Here is a 17,497-nt window from a genome sequence, read left to right as displayed (position 1 = left end):
TCAATTGTTTAAATAGCTGCCCTAATTAACATTCTTACTCTATTTAATGCAGGTGTTTGTAAAACAGCAGATGGTAATTAGTCTTAAGAGGCATCCCCCCCTTATTTCACATACATAGCAGGGAATGCCTCTTCTAAGATAATGTCTTATATGATATCCATGCATTGTCTAATAATGCAGTAAGTATACTTATGGCTTCAGAACTATTAGTTTTCCTCACATACGGTACATATTTATGAAGATTTTTGGGGGGTGATAACAGACTAAGACCTAAGTCAGTTGATCTCAGTAGGTCTGCCTATGATTTAACACTGGCTATCACCCATTTTATAAATTAATAGTAAAGTATTTTTAACTTTAATCACAGTGAAATACCAGGGCAAGATATAATAGTATAAATTAAAACCAGTCGTAAAGTGAAACAGGTAATAGGAGAAGATGGAACTACAGCAGAAGCAACCATAACAATAAAAACCAAAATTCAACCAACTACCCCACCCACAAAGGCCTGGTGAAAATTGATGGGTTTTCAATTTAATCAATTAATCAATGAATAAATTCACTTAAACTCACATTGCTAGTTGACTAACAGTTCTTTAATTGGTTGACAGACATAATACATATGCTGTTCTTCCACTGAAGTTCATGGGAGCAATTTTGTCTAAAATACTGTACTCAAGTTTCATTGTCAGGTTTTAGTCGTCGCACAGCACCCATGTCCAGCAAGCAGCAGTGAGGGAAATTGTGCAATTTCCCAAATAGACTTAGAAAGCCTATATAATGTTTTGGACCTACTTGTGGTATATGAATGGCACGAAAGAGGGAACAACCTATCAAAATGCTAAGAGCTTCCTTGCCTGCATTACATGGAGGTCATTCTTACTTGTGTTAGGTGAATAGGTAAGTGGACATTTTGAGATCAGATACAATTTATTTGTTTTTACTGGGAAGGCTTGCCCCATGAGCCTTCTAGATATTTTTGGACTCCAAATTGTATTGGCCCAACCAGCAAGGCCCAATGGTCAGGGACGATGGGAGTTGTGGTCCAGCAGTATATGAGGGTGACATGTTAGCCATCCTTGCTTAAGATTGTAGGAGAGTTTATACTGAAAACAGTAGATGGCTGGAACAGCAGAGTACAGGCATTCAGCTGCTAGATGGCCAATTCCACCCAGTACATGTTTTCCCCTCAGAGGCAGTAACCTCTTTCTAACCTCTATCCCCCCCCCCCAGGTGCATTTTATGTCAGCACTATTAACTTCTGCAAAGTCTTGGGTATGCGAAGAATTAAATATACAGTAAAGACACAACACAACATGTCACTGCTGACCTGATTTCTACTACCAACCCAAACCCCGTTGCTGTGATGTATTTTATTTCTAGGAGGCCTTAATGATTTAAAAAAAAGGAATTTTAATAGCTTTCTGTAAGTGCTAGTTTAACTTGTCCTATTTAGTTTGGTTTGGATCCAGGGAGCTACTTAGATGTGCTAAGCCCTTAGACATCCTCAATGGGATTTTTTTTAAAAAAGTTTTCCTTTGGAAAGTAGTTCCCATGCCATAAACTGTTTTTGATAAGTTCCCTGAGCTTTAGTAGTGATTTGTTTTGTGGCACTGGGGATAGAGGTGGGCAGGCATATAAATTTAAGAAAGAGAAGCCCAAAGACTCAGGAGTGCATAGAATAATGAATAAGGTTCATTGAATCACAGTATATAATTGAGACTATCACCTAATTAAATACACCATAGTTGTTTTAATTGATTATTATTTTTATGTTTATTAAATTTATATACCACCTTTAATCCGAATATGGCTAGGTAAGGTGATGAAAATGATTTAGAACTTGCTAACTATAAATGTGTTAAAGAACCACAGGGAGGGAAGCCCGAGGAAGTCCCATCATACCATGTGAGATGATATGAGAATTGTTACTGTATATATTTTCTTTTTTCTTTTTATTCTATGTGTCTTTTTTCTTTTTCTTTTTCTTATATATTCTTGTTACTTTTGAGAAAATACTAATAAAAATATTATATATATATATATATATATATATATATATATATATATATCCGAATATGACAGGGTTCTATACCCAAGAATACATAGCATAATAACAAACAAAACAATGATGCCCCATCTACATATTTATGTGCATGAGAAAAAGCAATAGTTCTAAAGAGAAAAAAAGTTTATTTTCTTTGTTGTCAGCTGATGCATGAATGGTCACTTCCCATTCTCTCAGATAGAGGAGAAAGTGTAGAAGATGGTGCTTGCCATCTGCAGTTTTCATAAGATAAGCACCATTAAAGAATCTCCTTTAAAACATCTGCTGACCCAAATATTTTAATTGATTCATTTGGCCAATGGATTGACTAAATGTTGCAGCCAAACTAATAAGAATATGAATAGCAGCTTTTGAGTGCACAAAACGATTTGTAAAAATGAACTCAGTAGTGTTTACATTGCAACAAACAAATTTTGATTGACTAAAAAGTTACAAAGGTAGTACTGATTAATTTCTCAGCACATTTAATTTAAAAAGGTAAAAAATTTCCAGTATTACAGATTCTGTGCTGAAGGTGAGAGAAGGTCTCTAAGCCTACCCCAAATTCATGGCAGATGTGATAATTTGATTCAGGCCCGTCTTAGAATATCTGGTGCCCTGGCGCCGTGGTGCGAACTATCCCTCCGGCGCCCCCCCTTCCGAGCGCGGCTGTCTGGCGGGCGCACTGCGGCGCCCCCCTGCCGCATTGCGCCATCCAGCCTTGCCTTAGAGCAGCCCTGATTTGATCCAGGCATTCTGTCATTGCATCTCAGCTCAGCCTCTTAGCCACTGTGCTGCTGTTAATGTGTGTGTGTGTGTGTGTGTGTGTGTGTGTGTGTGTCACTAGGGCTTTCTGAAAAGATGTCAACAACATATTTAAATGGCTAGTAAGCCAAAAAACAAACCATAGTTTTGCCACGAAGTTGTGGCCTCTAAGGGGGGAAATGCAATCCCTGTAGCTGAGAGGTAAAAAGAAATAAGGATTGAAAGATTTAATGTTCTCTTCAAGAGGACCAGTAGTATGCCCTTTGGAAAGGTGGCAGCAGCTTGGCATTGTGGTTTCATCGTACGAATGTGAATCTCTTTTACTTCCAATTAGTGATATCACTGCAGATCCAAATTGGGGAAACAACTTGACTCCTTTATGAGGCAAACCACAAACTTCATTTAGAGTTTGGGTTTGGCTTGTAATGGATTAAACAAATGTTAGAGAGTTCTGCTAGCAGCACCACTCCCCCCCCCCCAAAAAAATCTATTGGCTGGTTGTAGGCACTCCATCAGATCCTCACATCATCCTTGGTGAAAGGGTTCATGGGGAGAAGTAGTTCCCGTGGATTTTTAAAATATTCCAAGAATATAGTTCCCATGGATTTTTAAAATATTCCAAGAACAGCTGCAAGAAAAATTCCTGATATCAAATACCATCTTTGGGAAGCAAGGTTTTGAAATTTGGGTGGCTGAAGTTTTTAGCCCAGAAGAAACCCCAAAGTGGCTTTGGGGTGAGAGATCAGCAGAGGTTGCTCATCCCCCCCCCTTTAGCCTAAATCAAACTGGAGCTCTGGAGTGCCTTAGAACCAGGTGGTAAACACAGCATGCCATTGCCATCTACCTACTGTAGTCCAAGACATGTCTCCATGATGTCATCAGGGCTGAAGGGTCTGAAGATGCAAACTTGCCACGCACCCATTGCAAGTGAAGAAGTACTGAGGAGTATTGATGCCAGGTGCTAATAGACACAGTTTATAAAACAATACATTTCAATAAAACCATTCCAATAACCCATAAACAAACCCAGTAGAAAAGTAACAAAAGCTTCAGCCGCAAGAACATCCCATCCAATAGGCCATCAACCAGCTTGCCATAATCTGTCAAATGCCTGGAATGTTGATTTTTAATGGAATTGGCTGGTGCCCAAGATTCTTCTCTCCTCCTCCTCCTCCTTTTTAATATGATGAAAATAGTACTTGAATCAGTTTTAGTTGGCTACCATTTCTAGAGTTTTCAGCTGTTTATAACCCCTAAAAGTTCCTGCTAATTTTAAAGCAATTATTTATAATATCAATAACAACTTTTTGATACCGACTTTGCTTCTTGCATTTTCAGCAAGAATATTTTCAAATACAATATGATCCTGCTATATTAAAAAAGGGTTGTTCAATAATAATAAAACAAATGTTCGAAGTTTGAGTGTAAACTACCGTAATTCCCATGAATCATTCACATTTCTGTGATGTTTAATAATTAATATAAGGTTGCATTTCTGAACATACTTACTTTGGAGTAACTCCCGTTCAGTTCAGTTGAACTGACTTCCAAGTAAACAGGTAATGATTGGGCCTGCTGTTGTTATTGTTGGCTGTTAGCATCCATCTGTCTCGGGTGACAACGGAGTGTCCCTCTGGGGTGAGATAAAAAATATCTCCTATTGCTGAACCAGGTTTCATTCATTTATCTATATTAAATTCCTCCTGAATGAACTGTTAAGATGCCAATGGTATTATGAGACTTTGTGCTTGATTGTAACACTGAATCACAGTCGTCCATGTGTTGGTAACCTCAAGGTTGGATTAATGCAGGGGCTATCATTGAGGCTGCATCTAATACTGAATATGATGAACAGACTGCCTATGGTAGCAGACAGCCACCAGCATATAACACATGGTTTGCCGGCTTTGCGTTATCTGCCTGCCTGCTATTGGGAAGTTCAAGGTTTTGCTACTAACATAGAAGGCCCTATACAGCTTGAGACCAAGTTACTTGAGAGACTGCCATACCACTTACAGTAGGTTACTGTAGTCTGCAGCAGAATATCTCCTTGAAGTACCCAAAATACCAGAAATCCACTACACAGCAACTTGGAGCAGGACTTTCAGTGTGGCTGCCCCCGTTTTATGGAACACTTAATCCCTCTGATATACATCAGGCACCCATTATTTGTACTTTGCAGAAACAGTTGAAGGCATTTCTGTTTTGTTAAGTTTTTCCAGCATGTTTACTTGTGTTGTTTTTAAGCCTTTTTTTGCATGCATTTAAATTGTCTTGAGGCTCACATGAAAGGAGATACAACAATAATGATAACAGGAACAATCACCTTAAGGTAATTTCTTACATTACTTCTGACTGATACTTGCACCTTGGGGGGGTTTTAAGCAGAGGATGGTCATCTGTCAAGTATGATTTAGTTGAGATTCCTGCATTGCGGGGGGTTGGACTAGATGACCCTTGGGATCCCTTCAAACTCTACAATTCCATGATTCTGTATTCAAGAGTTGTAGCAATGCCTTCATGTTCAAAATTTTATAGTCTACGCTCATAGGGCTCAAAAATTCTGACACCCCCTCCCCTTCCAAATAGCAGCATTCTGTGCCATATTGCAAACTGCTTTGAAAACTCCTTAAAGTGTCATGAATGGTTTGTCAATACAGTATGAATGGCTGCTATTCATGAACCTGGAGATCAAAGGCCTTTGGATGTTCAGAACTAGTTGCACAGTTCTTTGGATCCTGGCCATAATGTTGAACTCTAAAACACATATCTGGCAGGAAGTTCACATTGGTGCTCTGCAGAGTTGAGGCTTAGCTATGAATGGGTGTTAAACTGAAGACAGTAGTATGAAAGATTATTACTCCACAATATATGAAAGTTTGTTTTTTATGTTTGTGTCTTTGCACTGTTGATATTGCTGCAGACAGTCTGAAATAGCTGTTTGCTGCTGTGTATTATGTAGCTTATTGGAATATTACTCAAGTACCAAAACAAAATTGATTCTGGCATCCTATTTTACTGCATTCAGATACATCAAGCAAAATTTAGTGTGAGTCAATTAGAAGGCTATGCCTAGGCAAATTTGTCATTTTTACTATTAGGAAGTTTTGAGGATTCCATTAAAATAACAGAAGCATACTTATCTTTCTAAACTGTACTGTATTCTAATTTCAATTCCTCTATTGTGACTTCACATCCTTCACACTACCTTACAGACTGGCCACAGTGAAGCCCTTTGCAGGAGTCGTGCTGTGATACACCCTGAACAAATGGGCAGTGTTTTCTGTCAAGATTGTGCATATCAGCTGACTGCACCATATATTGTCCTGCCTGACAGTGCAAATTCATGATTTTGTGAATCATGAATCTACACTGTGAATCTTTTCCTTCCTATTAAAAAGTAGAGGGGAGAGGTTGCATGTGTGTGATTTTACAGTTGTCTGACTAGTAACAGCATGTGAAAAAATGCATTGAAATTGTTTATAGGAAGTTGGCTCAGTGTAAAATGAATGCTTGATATTTTAATAGCATGACATTTATTCAAGCTTGACATAACCGCTCCAAATTCTTCAGGGATTCACAAGCTCTTTTTTGTAGGATAAATGTCATGTACTCTGGGAAATCATGTTGTTTCTTAGACACACATTACCTTAATTCTTGGGTACGAGAGGAAATGGTTTTTACTCTGGTTGGAGTCTGGGGCACCCAAACAGCTGCAAATACAGCTCTTCAAAAAGCTTTTTTTTAAAAGAGCAGCTAATGAGGAGAATGTGTTTACTTGGATAATAATAAAATTATTCTTATTATTATCAGATGTCAAGGAAATAAACAACTATTTGACATTTGAAGACATGTGAAGGCAACCTTATATAGGGAAATTTATATTTACTTGTGTTTTTAATACTTTGTTGGGAGCCACCCAGAGTAGCTGGGACAACGAGATAGGCAACATATTATTATTATTATTATTATTATTATTAGTAGTAGTAGTAGTAGTAGTAGTAGTATGGATGTATGCTACAATGCATCTTGTTTTCAAGACCTGCTTTTAATAATTATTCAGAAATAAAATCATTGTTAATAAGTGAGAGTTGTATGAATGCAAGCTAAGTATTCAGCTTCTTTTAAAGTGTCTAGTTTTCTAATCATTAGGAAGAATATTCATATTTAGTTGTGACATATTTAGTTGTGAAGTGTTTGTGTGTGTTTAGTCTGGATTGTCACGCCATGCTCCCATCTATAAGCTCTTGCCGCAATGGTCTCAGTGTTTTAAAGGGGGGTTGTCAGAGAATTAGTTAAGTCTTTCTATTCTTGAAAATGTTGTTACTATTATTTTGAATAAGTATGTGTGCTTGTATGTGCATGTACTACCAAACTTGGATGCTACAGGCACTGCCTCCTTACAGCAGAGCCATCAATTACGCTTTGAAAACACAATGCAGTACGTGCTGATGTGTTCATTCAAATAAAAGAATAAACCTCTGTTTGCGAAGGCTTGCCTATTTCAATGGGCCTTTCAGAAGCACAGCGTATTAAAATGCATAGCACCTAGAATCAATACATATTAATGATCAGAGTGCAACATGCTCATGCTCTGGATTGCTGTACAGTTTTGTCCTGTATATTGAAAGTTTAGGAAAACGGCTTATCCTTTTATTTCTAGAATTTCATAGATCAGGCTTAATATTATCTTCTAGAATACGTGCCTGGTCTGCATCTTTGCAAATCTGAGAATCTCAAGATCTTTAGGCTTTTTTGACTGCTGCAGGATGACTCTTGTGGCACTAGAAACTACAAGGTGCTGGATATGTACAGACTGTGATAACTTATATCAGCAATTACTGGAAGTGATAATTGGTATGTAGCAGTAGCAACTTTTGACATACTAGAATCTGAACTGATTATTTTAACAAAATCATTGGGTGTGCTTGTGTTAGCGCATATGTGCTAGTGGCATAGGCTTTCTGTGAAAATAACAAAATTTCCCTTCTTTGCCTGGAGATGAATTATAATGTGTGTTTTGATTATTTATGCGTAACTTTCAAGTAGTTTGTTTTGCTTATTTCCAGTTTATTTTAATTGAAGTCTCATTTAAATGACAGCAGTCAGACACTTGATAGATTTTTTAAAAAAGATTTGTTGTATTGACAAGCTTGTAGTTAGATTTATATACGGTCTTGTGAAAAATGTATTTCATGAAGAAACTAAATACTGCAATAGTACATTTTTTGTTCAGTTTAACATTTCTTTTTTCCAGCTGTGTTGTAAATGTAACAATCTTATATTTGCCTTTCATTCAGTTATCTCATTAATAATGTGAATTAGATTGTATGTATGGTGTGCTCTGGTCCATGGGGTTACGAAGAGTCGGACACGACTAAACGACTAAACAACAACAACAAATTCTTTAATTAATTTGTTTTTTCCCCACACGAATGTCCCCCCCCCTTCAAAAGTGCAGCAAACTATTTTTAATCATTTCTCTCCTGGAACGGCATTAGAATGTATGTGCCACAGAGGTGTCGTGCTGGTATCTCTGGTAAGGGCACAGGGGCACCATACCACACCTAATTATACCAAGTTGGGCCAATTAATTGACACTTTTTAAGGTTTAGTAATTTGTTGTGTATTGCCTTGTAGATGAGCCAGCTAGTCCCAGTACTGACCATGATATCGCCCACATTCCGGCTTCTGCTGTTATTTCAGCATCTGCCTCACGAGCTCCCACCATTGCTACAGTTCCTCCTAGCCCTACCTCTCTTGTCCCTTTTCGGCGCCAACTATCCCATGACCATGGTAAGTCACAGCTGTCAAGACTTCTTTAGCTAATCCATTGATGAAATGTGGTGGTGGTGTTTGTTTGCTTTTTAAATAAATTGAAATGCATTTGTTTTGACTACAGAATCTATCAGGACTAGTGTTCTGGATGGTCAGTTCCCTGCAAAAAGTGAAAGGTCCAAATCTTATGATGAAGGACTGGATGACTATCGAGAAGGAAAAATGTAAGTCCTGAATAAAAATACAGTGGTACCTCGAATGGCTTGACTTCCGAAGGTTTCGACTTCCGAAGTCGGCAAACCCAGAAGTCTTTTTGCTGCGCACACGTTCTGCGCCTGTGCAGAAGCAACGCGCGCGGCCGGCGCATGCGCAGAAGCGCAAAATCGTGCTTCACGCATGCGCAAAATGGGCGCTTTGACAACCGAAGACTTCGAATTACGAAGAGCGTCGCGGAACGGATCGCCTTAGTAAGTCGAGGTACCACTGTACTTAAGTGCGTCTGTGAATGCTATATCCAAGTGTGCATTCAGATATGTTGACACTAATATCTACTCTCCATCTACAGGTCCATAAAGCATGTATCTAGCTTAAAGGGAATTAAGGTCAGTAGCTCTTTATTCAAGAACATTGTTAGAAAATAAGAGTGCCCAGTGATGGTGGTGCATGTTTAAACATTATGGTGAACAAAAGTTTGTGATGATATAGGCTTTATTAAGGGAATTGCTTTACTACATTGAATTTTTGGATACTGATACCTTGCAGAGACCTTCTATTGGGGGCAGAGCCAATGCATTGCATGCATAAAGTATCCAGGTTTCATCACTGTTATTGCAAGTTATAAGGACCAGGTGGTAGTTGATGGAAAGCTCTTTTGTCTTCCTGTAACTCTGGAGTGCTGTAGACAAAACTGTACCAGATGAATAAATATTCTGACCTAAGTTTAAAGCAATTTCCTACGTTCCTATATATCTGGATGATATATGGTGCAATGACACAGTATCCAAATCATGTGTGCAGCCAGCTTAAGCACTGCAGCCACCTATATGTATGATACAAGTGAGCTAGGATTGGTCTAGGCTAGGGCATGGGTAGGCAAACTAAGGCCTGCGGGCCGGATCAGGCCCAATTGCCTTCTGGATCTGACCTGTGGATGGTCCGGGAATTGTCACCTGGATCTCCAGCGCACACGTTCTTTCCCTCTCCCTCACACAGCGGCGGCACCTCCTCCCTCCCTCCTCCTGGCTTCTCCCTGCTATGCCTAGAGGAGGAAGGGAGCTGGGCTTTGTTGGTGCCAGCAGCAGCAGCGCTTGAGCGGCCGCCATTTTAAGCAGCCCCTCTCTGGAGCCCTTTTGCGTGCTGCTCATCATCCCCCCGCCACCACCAGCCCCTGCCACTCGCAAGACACAGGTAAGCAGCCACTGGGGCTCGTAGTGCTCTTGCATCATTTTTTTTCTTCCTCCAGTAAATAGTCCGGCCCCCTACGAGGTCTGAGGGACAGTAGATTGGCCCCCTGCTGAAAAAGTTTGCTGATCCCGGTCTAGGGACACAGTGGGGCTTGCCAGTGATTGGTTATGCTTTGTCCCCATCTGTCCCTCTTGAAGATAGTAGGCAAAATGGGGGCATGCAGAGACTAGCAGCAACAAGCTGCTGAATAATTGTACTGTGCAGCTGATGTTAGCTGCCTGTCCCTGCTTTCTCCTTGCATCCACCTTCCTGCCCAAAAAAGAAAGAAGAGGTATTGCTCCAGTGAGTACAGAGGTGGTTGATCATACTATGTTTCTTTACAAAGTTGATGCAGTATGGTGTTTTCTTTAGGCCCCAGACAGCCAAACATCTTCAGAAAACTCAGGGTCCAGAAAAGCTTCTTCTTCAGAGGTCATCGGTGATGTCTCCAAGGAAGGATGCCTTCATTTTCGACAGCTAGGCACAGAGAAGGGAAAGGTACTGCTTCCCCCTAACATACAGCTAATAGTAAATACAAATTGTGTAGCTAATTATTTAGATGCCTTCTTGTCCGTATGTTGTTGAAACTACTCATGTGTTTGCAGGTTTTTCATTGCAAGCCGAGAAGGCTAGATACTTGTTTGCTTTTCTTTCAACAGCTCTTCAAACGTTCCCAGCAGCTATCAGGATGTATTTGAGACTGTATTTCCAAATATGATTGAAGCATGCAGACTTGATGATACACTTGCAGCAGTGTTCTGTTCCTCTGGCAATTAGAGTGAACCTAGGGCACATTAATGAAATTAGGGGAATCCTTTTGCATGTCAGGTTCTCTATGCTCCATAGTGAGAACACATTGCTGATTCTCCAGGCTGCCAGCAGTACTGAATTAGCCAGAGTTTTAAGTCCGGAAATAAAATGTCCAAAAGTGATGTCAGTAAAAGTAATGCTTGTATATTTTGCACTCCTTCATACATCTGCAAGGAAACGGTCATGTTGGCTAGGGAAGTATTTAAGCAGCAGCCTGTCAGTGAATCTGTCAGAAAATAGTGTGGTTGCATAAATGTCTACTTATTTATTTTTGCACATGTTACAGTATTCTGTACAACAGGGGTACCCAAATTCGGTCTGTGGACCACCAGTGGTCTGTGAGTTTCATTCAGGTGGCCCACCACATGTCAACATTAAATATTCATATTGATTTTTATTCACATTTTAATGGTTTTTAAATTCTTATAGTATATTTGATTGTATTACCATTAAAGTTCTATCACATATGAATTGTAATCCAATAAAATACAGTATGAGAAATAAAAGAACCATTAAAAATACGATTAAAATCATACAGCATCTAGCGCAGCACATTACAATTTCTAAAGGGGCAGAAAAATCATTAAGTGGTTCGCCAGGACCCTCAGCAGTTTTCAAGTGGTCAGGAGTAGGAAGTTTGAGAATCACTGCTGTATGATTCTGCTGTATGATTCTTTATGCTGTATGATTCTTCTGTATGAGTCATTTGTTTAGAATAGCTTTTCAAATGTTAATGCCTAAGAGGCTTGTGAGAGGTTGCTTCTTCCTCTCTTTTCTCTTCTGCTGTTGAATTTGGACTTAAGTTCTTTGTTTTCTGTAAAGCATCTTGCCTGTCCATTTTACTTTATTCAATAATACTGCTGGTTCATGTTTTCCAGAGAGTTAGTGGGAGCATCCGACCATGGAAGCAGATGCACGTGGCCCTGAAAGGTTGCTCTTTATACTTGTACAAGGATAAAAAAGATCAAACTCTGTCCTCTGAGGAGTTGCAGCCCATCAGCATCAATGCTTGTTTGATAGACATTTCGTACAGTGATACAAAAAGGAAGCATGTATTTCGGCTCACCACATCAGACTGCGAATACCTGTTTCAGGCTGAAGACAGAGATGACATGCTAGCATGGATTAAGGCTATACAAGAAAATGGCAACTTAAACGATGAGGTGGTGTGCTTGTTAAGTCTTTATTTCTCCCCTCTGTTGTCTGTTCTATACTTTGTCAAAGGACACACAACTAGTCCCAATGAATATGGTGACATTCTACTGAACTGAAAGAAGCTGGTGTTTACTGAATTATAATTAAAGTTTGACGGCATGCATAGGTTTTTTAATCTTAATGCTATGCACTTTCTCTTTCAATGATGGGCAGTAGCCCAACTGTTTTGCATGTAGCTGAATTGAATTTATTATTATTTATTACTTATTAGATTTGTATACCACCTTTCATCTGAAGATCCCAGGGTGGTTGACAATTACAACTGCATTATGAAAAGCAGCTTAACTAGTTTTATTAGTGGTTAGTAGGTAGACCATGGGTAGGCAAACTGAGGGCAGGATCCGGCCCAATCGCCGCCTAAATCTGGCCCGTGGATGGTCCAGGAATCAGCGTGTTTTTACATGAGTAGAGTGTGCCCTTTTATTTTATTTAATTTACTGTCTAGGGCTGATGGAATCCATCGACATACGGAGTGCCACATGTTCCTTGACCTTGACTTACAGATGAGTGCCAGGGTCAGAGTCTTAATTAGAATATTTTGAACTAGAAAGTAGAGAAAACAGTTGAACTTCCTTTTTTAACTACTAATGAAAATTTGCACATATTATTCAAGTAAGATAACTGTCTTAAGGAAGATGTTCTGTGCACATTTACCAGGAAGTAAACACACTGAGACTTACTTTTGAGTAAAATTGCATAGAGTTGTGCTGTGTGGTTCCTAAGTTCGGCTAAGAAGCTCTGGGTGACTTTGGGTCAATCAACACCTCTCAGCCTACCTTGCCTCACAAAGTTGTTGTGAGGATAACATGGATAGTGTATGATGTATTCCTCCACCTTGAAATCTTTTGAGGAGAGGTGGGATATAAATAAATAAGCTCTAGTAAACTGTTTTGTTTGACCTCTTTAACAACAACATCATTTGCCAAGGGAAGTGGTTTTAAGAAAATTGAAATTATTTAACTTCTTTAGACTGGTTAAAAAGTAGGCCCAGTTACTTTTACTGAAGCTTATCTAACTGTTAATTAAAACTGCTTTTTCGGTTGTACCTAAACTACATTTACAGTGCAAGTCTATGAATATCTACTCAGAAGTAAGTCCCACTGAATTAAGTGGGACTCCAAGATATGTATGTATAGATTGCAGGTTTTTTTTTAATGAATTTGTGCTAATTAGTGCTTTTCCTTCCTGTTCTTATAAATCATTTTTGGTGTATGTAACTTCTAATGGTGAATGATTAATCATAGACGGTATGAATTTCTATTTAATGATCTAATGTTCCATATGAAGTCCCCTGTTGCTATAAAACTTAAATTTAATTGGCTATCACCCATACCTTTTGCACATCTGAAAATGCCACCCAATACTGAGGTTTAAATATTTTAAAATTGTAACAGAAATCAGGGTGCAGAGTCCTAACATAACTCCTCTCAGACTAGCAATCTTAGTACATTTACCTGGAAGTAACTCCCATTAAACTTAAGCAGGCTTTACTTCTGAGTAGACATGCATAGGATTGCACTGTTGTGCATCCATTACTCATGGACATTGAGGCGACTTCTGACACTATCAGTTGTTAATAGCAGCCAGGAAGAGAGTCTGGTAAAAGTGGACTGCATTGAATGTGAATCTGCAGATAATGTGTTTTATGTGGAATAGATTTATAAGAATGGTGCGCTTAAACACACACACACACACACACACACACACACACACACACACACACACTGGTGGGCAGATGTGAATATGAATAGTTGGAGATCTTTTACACAGGTATTAGTCACAGTTTCAAGCTGTTCTGTTTCTTGGAATACTATGATTGTTCCCGGAGAGGATTTGTCATAAGAGCATGACGAGAAGGTGTTGCCGTTTTCCACAGCTGTTGCAATGCCTGTGTGGCTTAATGAACGAAACAAGCCAGAATTCAGAAGTAAGGTTTAAACCATGGTTATCTATCATAGTTTCTTGGGACGCCATTAGCTGTGGTTTCTGAGTTTGGATGTAGCAATGGTCAGCTAACGTTCCTGGTGTGTTTCCCTGCTTGCAGGAAGGGGATGTGTATGGGTACAAGAAGCTTGCACATCTCTGAGCTTATAGTTATCCTACTTTGTCTTTCTTATGGCTTACTGTCTCCTGAATGTGGCTAGATAAACTCAGTTATTTAAAGCAGGGTCTGAACAATATTTCTCAATTCATTTTACAGAATGCAGGGGTCACAAGCAGGGACCTAATTAGGGGGAGACTTAAAGAATACAACACAATGATGAGGTAAGCAGTCATGTTGCAGTCTAAGAGCTCATTTGATCTGAAACATTGGTCCTCTGCTTATGAATAATATAATTTATTTTTTCAGTGCTTCAAGCGGCAAAACTGAGCCATCTCCCAAAACACCTCGTCAGACCCTGAGTATAAGGCAGACACTTCTTGGTTCTAAAACTGAGCAAAGAACTCAGAGTCCTCATTCTCCCAAGGAAGAATCGGAAAGGAAATTCCTTGCTAAAGGTTAATGCATATCAATATCATTACTAGTTTCAGCTCTTCCAGATTTACACCAGAAGAAAGAGGATGGTAACACATAGGAAATGACTTTTAGTCATTGGGCGCTTGTAGGAGTTTCATGGACTCTTAAAACACGAGTGTCCAAGGCACTCCCTCCATATAGCCAATAATAAGGAAGCCCGTCCTGTGCTGCAAACTTTTCTTGCTCACCAGTAATAGGGAGACTTGAGACCTGAAGTGCTGCATCTTGGTTAGGTGCACAACTTGATGTGCTGGATAGCACAGTACAAAAACCAAAAACCATGCATGTTTAATTTCAGGAATCTTTAGTTCACAAACTGTTTAGAATTGTTGGTTTCAGTCTTCTTAAAAATATACTTTACTGTGTATCCCCTTCATCCTCAATAGCGTTGTTATATTTTATTTTTCTCAGTCACTTTCTTTGTTGGGGGATTTGGGTTTTGCTATAGAATAATGAAGAAGCTTAGCACTCTTGTTGTTGAAAAAAATAGTTTTGTTATTCATTGCAGTCAAGTATTGTTGCAGACCTTGTTAATAGAAGACTTTGCTGGCATTATGATTCTTAAAATTAATCACTCCCTTTCCTCATTTACATAAAATGTAATATGTCAGTGATCAAGTGCAGAGTATGTATGTGAGTTCAGGCAGTAAAAGTACTGAATTAATTTTACAATAATAAGATCAATTACCCTTAATTACTATCGAAGGTTTTCTGCTTTGCCTCAAATCAGCAGGTAAAGTTTTTAAAATTGATGAGCATATGTAACCCGCATGGATCAAAGCTGTTTTTCTATGTATGCATCATGCAACTTTAGATAGTAACCATTGAAATGTATTCAACAATACTAGACCAAAGTGTAGGTATGCTTTTACACAAAGACCATGACATCACAGAAGGTGGTCAGAAGTATTCATTTACTTTACTACAAGGTCATTTTTTCCCCTATGCAAATTCATTTGAGATCACAAAGATTTTCTCAAGTAATTGTATTTGATGGCATAATGTATTTAACTGGTTGGTGAAGTAATGGAAGCTGTTTCTTAACATTTTTTAGGCAGGGCTACTTCCAAATGAATTTCTTGCTGTGTTGGAATCTTGCTTCTTGTTATTAATTGGGAAATGTTAGGAGGTGGTTTGGAAGCCAGAAGTGGGTTGTCAGTACTGTAAGAAAATACAGAGCAGAAAGAAACTGGGAAAGAATTTAAGAAGGAGGGGGAAAAAAAGAATTGGAGGAGTATAAAATTAATCAAGAAGCCACATGGGATGCCCTGTCAATATTACAAATGCACAGTAAGGAAAAAACACTCAGATTCAGGGGCCTACCTGAGGAGGAGGGGGAAAATATCCAAAGAAAATTAATAGGAGAATTAGCGCTGTTGCTAGAGATACAAGAAGAAGAACTATTAAATCATATGGAAAGAATATTTAGAGTAAACTCCAGGAAAGCGAGAGAGAATGAATGGCTGGGGGATTGCCTAATCACATTCACATCAAATTGGATAAAAGATAAAATACTACAAACAAAGGGAAAGAAAAAGCTAGTAGTGAATCGGAAGGAGATCATAATTCTGAGAGAGATTCCATCTTCATTTGATAAGAAAAAGAGATAAATACCAGTTCCATACCAGTATGGAATGGGGAAAAACCTAGAATAAAATATTAATTACTTATTGATTGGAGAAAGAGAGGAGAATTTGACCTACCTGAGCTGGAATTATATCATGCTGCAGCAGGTCTGACCTGGTTAAGGGAGTGGATTAAGTTAAAGGATACTGATGTGTTACATCTGGAGGGAGTAGGCAATCGATTTGAATGGCATGCATACCTAATAGATGAAAAGTTGAGAGTCCAGAAGGGTTTTATGGACCATATTATAAGGAAATCACTGTATAAAATATGGATGAAATATAAAGGGATCCTAGAACCCAAAACACCTTGGTGTACCTCACCCTTAGAAATCATGACCGTAAAGAAAAAGAATATGAATAACAATTGGGCAACATATAAGGTATTAATGGAAGTGGAAAATAACAAACTTAAAATGAAAAAATATAAGGAAGTTAAAAAAATATTTGAACGATTGGCTGCAATATTTTCAAATTAATCAGAGATTGGCAAAAGATAAACAAAAAGGATTTGAGAAAGAAATTTCAAGACTAGATGAGTACTTAATCTAATCTAAAAGTAGACATATTTCCAAATTATACAATTTGCTCCTAGAATGGGAGGTAAAGGAGGAGCAAGTGAAGACAGTGATGGTAAAGTGGGCCCAGGGTTTAGGGGAAAATATTATGATGAGCCAAATGGGAACGGCTGTTGAAAATAGATATCAAATTTACGGCATGCTATAATTTAAGAGAAGGCAGAAGTGCCTGGCGTGCTATGGCCCATGGGGTCACGAAGAGTCGGACACAACTAAATGACTAAACATCAACAAATAATTTAAGAGAGAATGTAATGAAAATGCAATACAGGTGGTACCTGACCCGGGTCAGACTGGCAAAAATGTATAAAAACTGTAGTGATGTCTGTTGGAGATGCAACAATGGGGCAGGAACTTTTCTACACATGTGGGGGAGTTGAAAGAGATAGTGGGATTTGGGGAAAATATCTATAACGAATTGAAAAAGATGTTTAGATTTACATTTGAAAAAAACCCAGAATCCTTTCTCCTAGGTATCATGTCGAGGAAATAAAAAGAACGGTCAGACCAATATTTATGTATGCGACTATGGCGGCAAGGTTATTGATCACCAAAAACTAGAAAAGCAGCAGCATCCCAACTAATCTAAAATGTCTATCTAAAATGATGAAATACTTCCATATTGCCGAACTAACAGGGAGGATAAGAGGAGATATGGTACAAAAAGTGAATAAGGAGTGGGCTATCTTTAACAAATACATCAAAATTTATGTGGAAA

At 38.7% G+C, this 17,497-nt stretch overlaps 1 protein-coding gene across 5 annotated transcripts in view; it reads left to right on the top strand.

Moving 5' to 3' along the window:
- Nucleotides 1-17,497, top strand: part of ARHGAP21 (Rho GTPase activating protein 21) — a 107,139-nt gene that overhangs the window by 79,570 nt on the left and 10,072 nt on the right. For all 5 annotated transcript variants that reach the window (XM_088654009.1, XM_035129875.3, XM_035129876.3 and 2 more), the window contains 7 exons: nt 8,453-8,608; nt 8,715-8,814; nt 9,156-9,192; nt 10,406-10,531; nt 11,722-12,006; nt 14,259-14,323; nt 14,409-14,557. In XM_088654009.1, the coding sequence (XP_088510135.1) occupies nt 8,453-8,608; nt 8,715-8,814; nt 9,156-9,192; nt 10,406-10,531; nt 11,722-12,006; nt 14,259-14,323; nt 14,409-14,557 (918 nt within the window). The remainder of the gene's footprint in view (nt 1-8,452; nt 8,609-8,714; nt 8,815-9,155; nt 9,193-10,405; nt 10,532-11,721; nt 12,007-14,258; nt 14,324-14,408; nt 14,558-17,497) is intronic.

This window comes from Zootoca vivipara, chromosome 11 (genome assembly GCF_965207765.1).
Source record: "Zootoca vivipara chromosome 11, rZooViv2.hap1.1, whole genome shotgun sequence".
Taxonomy (NCBI): Eukaryota; Metazoa; Chordata; class Lepidosauria; order Squamata; family Lacertidae; genus Zootoca; species Zootoca vivipara.
The sequence above is the reverse complement of the archived record's forward strand: the minus strand, read 5'-3'. Positions and strand labels throughout refer to the sequence as shown.